The following is a 4233-nucleotide window of genomic DNA, read 5'->3' as shown; positions in this document are numbered from 1 at the left end:
TTTCTTTTTAATCTCTATTTCTATATATATTATCTAGTATTTAATCTTATTTATAAGGGTATCTCTAAGTAGAGTTCTCTCTATCTTAGTTATTTATAATATTTTATACTCTTAGTTATTCTTTATTTTCTAGATAGTAGTTTAGTTATTCTAGAATATACTATTATATAGTTATTTCTATTATACTAGTAGTAGAGATATACCTAGTAGAAGCTAGAGTATATTAGTATCTAAGACTACTATAATTATTAGTTCTAGACTACTCTTAACTAATAAAAGAGAGTTAGTATATTAGTATTTATTAGTAGTAGTCTATACTTACTACTCTAAAGAGTTTTTAAGTATATATATAGTATCTCTATATATTAGTACTATTATATATTATATACTATATATATATATTAAAAGTTATTATACTTAGTATACTCTATTAATTAATATATATAGATTACTATATTACTCTAAATTAACTAGTTTTAGTCCCTTAGAGTATAAAAAGTTTTTTTATATAGTTTATTATAAATAATATATATAGAGTAATAGAATTCTAATAATTAAATAGCTCTAGAATGGAAACAGAGGTAAGTACACGCACAAGTGCCAAGCTCTTCAGGTTGTAAGAAAAAGGACGGATCACCTCTCAGTCACCTCCGTAACTCCGCGTCTAACACTCTCAGAAGCATAATAACCTAGGCCTTCGCCGACGTCGCACCTGAAAAAGACTCATCCACCGCCGAGGCTATGGAATGAATGTCAGATTCACTTTCATTTGCGAGTCCGCGTCGCGATCCTGGTAGGATTCAATACGAAGGCGCTGCATGGGGAACCTCGCAACGATCACGTCACTCCAATACTACGGATGGTGTAGCGGGCAAAATCGGAGAAGTGTTCGGCAACAATAAAGACAGGCTGCCTATGTATAAAGACAAACCATTTCACTCACGGTATGGAACAAGGAGATGGAACCCCTGGTGGAAGAAACAGATGACCCTTGGAATAGGGGCGCTTCTGTCCATAACATTCTTCTACCAGACGGGATGGCTGGGTAAAGCTAGTAAAGAGCCCCAGGACAAGAAGAATAAAGGTCAGAGCTCATGGACTTTTTGGGGTGCACCCGAGAAAGTCGATTGGGATTGGAGGAGAGAAAGGGTCAAGGACGCTTTCAAGCTCAGTTGGTCTGCGTACGAGGAACATGGCTGGGGTAAGCGGTATATCAGACTAGGAGACCTGTACAATACTGACTGAATCGGACGTAGGGTATGACGAATTCCAACCGATCGCAAAACACGGTCGTCAGATGGCCGGTAATGGCTTAGGGTGGATCATCGTGGATGCACTTGATACTTTAATTCTGATGAATCTTACGACAGAACTCACTCACGCGAGGGAATGGATATCTACGACTCTTAACTACGACATTGACCATGATGTCAACACCTTCGAAACGACGATACGAATGCTCGGGGGCCTGCTGTCAGCGCACTATCTATCTAGTCAATTTCCGAATATGGCGCCAATAACGCTAGCGGAAGGAGAAGATGAGGATGATCTATATCTGGAAAAAGCTACGGATCTAGCGGATAGACTGCTTGGAGCATATGACTCACCCACGGGAATTCCGTATGCGAGTGTCAACTTGCACACTATGAAAGGCATTCATTCTCATGTCGACGGAGGCTCGTCATCAACGGCTGAAGCCACGACACTCCAGCTAGAAATGAAGTACCTTGCTAAGTTGACTGGCGAAGAAAGCTACTGGGAGAAGACTGAGGAAGTCATGAGAGCAGTCGACGATATCGGGGCCAAGGATGGCCTCGTCCCGATTTTTGTCAACCCAGACCGAGGGGCTTTTTATGGTGAAAATATCCGTCTTGGGAGCCGTGGAGATTCCTATTATGGTATGTAGCATGAAGGGGATAGCGACTTGGTATCACTTGACTGATTGACGATAAGAGTATCTCATCAAACAGTACCATCAGACCTCGAACCAGGAGCCTATATATTTGGATATGTGGGATGAAGCCATGCGTGGCATTCGCAAACATCTGATTACATATTCCTATCCCTCAAATCTTACCGTATTGGGAGAGCGCCAGAACGGACTCGGAGGTGCCTTGACACCTAAAATGGACCACCTAGTGTGCTTTATGCCCAGTGCCATCGCTCTAGGAGCCACTGGTGGAAAGAATGTCACTGAAGCCAAGAAGATAGGTTGGATACAGCAGCAGGAAGATGATATTGAACTTGCGAAACAGCTAATGAAGACCTGCTGGGCCATGTACAAGCACACTAAAACAGGCCTAGCACCAGAAATCGTCTACTTTAACATCTACGATCCCCCAAAGATGATGCATGATGAGGTTCTACATTCCCCGGAGAATTTGGATCCTTCCGAAGACGCTGATTGGCGACAAGATATTGACATTCACCAAAATGACCGACATAACCTTCAGCGACCCGAAACCGTTGAGTCACTTTTCTACATGTGGCGAATCACTGGTGATATTAAGTACAGAGAATGGGGCTGGGAAATGTTCCAGAGCTTTGTACAATACACTATTACTAATGATGGGAATGGATTTAGTTCGATACAGGATGTGACCCGGACACCGCCTATAATGCGCGATAACATGGAATCATTCTGGCTGGTGTGTCATCATATTGTTTCACTGCTAGCGAGATCACAGCTGATTGAGTATAGGCCGAAACTCTCAAGTACATGTACCTCCTGTTCTCAGAGGGTGATATTCTTCCTCTTGACCAAGTCGTCTTTAACACAGAAGCCCATCCATTACCTCGTTTTGAATTAGGAAAAAGGTTCAAGACTGGCTGGACGAGGAAGTCGAGAGTTATCAATAGTCACGTCTACCCCAATCCGCAAAATCCCGGCGAGCGTAAATTACTAAAAGAAGAGAGTTTCAAGATACGAAACATCTTGGGTGACAAGCAGATGGAAAGTCACGACGCGAATAAAGTTGTTAAGGAGTCCTCCACAGAGAAACTGTCTTCGAGACCGACATTAGAAGAGAAGGAAGCTTCCATTGAATTCAATCTTGTAACCGATGAAATGGAGGCAGAGAAGGCCATGAAGTAGACATCGTGGCTTGTAATAATCGACTTGTTCTTAGTACCATGTTTGCTTATGGTTATTAAAAATTCATGACTCGTTGTGTCACCCAGTGATACCGCTCTTAATGGATATGTAGATCTTATATAAACACAGTTGCCGCACTTGATCAAACCGCATCGATGGTGCTAAAAACCTCATTACAGTGCTAATGCCAACGACGCAGCATAAAACTACAGTCGGAAGAGCGATACAAATGCGACGGTTATTTCGGCCACTTCTTCCAACCTCTGGATCGTCCAGCCTGCGACTGTTATTAGCACACCTTCGCACAAATCCTCGAGTAATAAGAAGCTTACTAGTCTCCACTCCTTGATTAATTGTGGCATCTCTAGCATTGCCTGTCTCCTCTTCTCCAGCTTCGGTCCCAACTGTCTCTCCCATTTCTTTCCTTTTGGCTTCTGACCCACACCAGTACCTCGTACCTGTAGCCCTCTCTCAATACGCCGCTTCTCGCGCTCGCCCTGTTTCTTAATACTCCATGGTAACCAGTCTTCCACTTCATATGCCCGCGCTAGCTTGCAGATGTCGGCCTGTTGACGGAGACCATATATCGGACCGCGCCATTTGCCTGTCACGAAGTTTTTTTGCGGTGCGAAGGGCGAGCGGTACGGAAGAGAGCCATCACACTCTTTACGAGAATGCTTACAGGAGGATGTTGCCGTAAGGGCTGTTGTATCGAATGCCAAAGAAGTGGTTTCTGTCGAGACTGTTGATTTATCCAAGTCCAAGTCTGCGCTCTCATAAGCGCCGGTCTCAGCGAGCTTGCGAGCGATTGGGACGGGTGGGTATTTCGCGAAGAAGCGGAGGAGACGTGAAGGGAGCGTTGGCGCTGGTTGAATGGTCGCGATTGTAACCATAATGGCGTTGTGTGCGAGATTTCGACCCTGTAATGTGTACCAGGCATATACTGACACCTAAATCAAACTTGACTAGTCCATGACCGTTAATAATGGTAATACGTAACATAAGCCCTAAACCGATATAGAAACTTTACTATATTTAACTAATTAATAATAATAATAATAATAATAATAATAATAATAATAATAATAATAATAATAATAATAATAATAATAATAATAATAATAATAATAATAATAATA

At 42.4% G+C, this 4233-nt stretch overlaps 2 protein-coding genes across 2 annotated transcripts; one reads left to right on the top strand and one right to left on the bottom strand.

Annotated features, from left to right (window-relative positions):
- Positions 1–750: 750 nt before the first annotated feature.
- EJ05DRAFT_445539 (uncharacterized protein) lies at positions 751–3094 on the top strand (the record flags this gene model as incomplete). The annotated part of the gene is made up of 4 exons (XM_033742184.1): positions 751–1201; positions 1257–1898; positions 1954–2648; positions 2702–3094. The coding sequence occupies 4 exons, from the start codon at positions 751–753 to the stop codon at positions 3092–3094; spliced, it is 2181 nt and encodes a 726-aa protein (XP_033595543.1).
- Positions 3095–3332: 238 nt separating this feature from the next.
- Positions 3333–3987, bottom strand: EJ05DRAFT_505396 (uncharacterized protein; the record flags this gene model as incomplete). The annotated part of the gene is made up of 2 exons (XM_033747700.1): positions 3333–3371; positions 3427–3987. The coding sequence occupies 2 exons, from the start codon at positions 3985–3987 to the stop codon at positions 3333–3335; spliced, it is 600 nt and encodes a 199-aa protein (XP_033595542.1).
- Positions 3988–4233: the final 246 nt, after the last annotated feature.

The sequence above is a fragment of the Pseudovirgaria hyperparasitica genome (assembly GCF_010093815.1).
Source record: "Pseudovirgaria hyperparasitica strain CBS 121739 unplaced genomic scaffold EJ05scaffold_23, whole genome shotgun sequence".
Classification (NCBI taxonomy): domain Eukaryota; kingdom Fungi; phylum Ascomycota; class Dothideomycetes; order Acrospermales; family Acrospermaceae; genus Pseudovirgaria; species Pseudovirgaria hyperparasitica.
The sequence above is the reverse complement of the archived record's forward strand: the minus strand, read 5'-3'. Positions and strand labels throughout refer to the sequence as shown.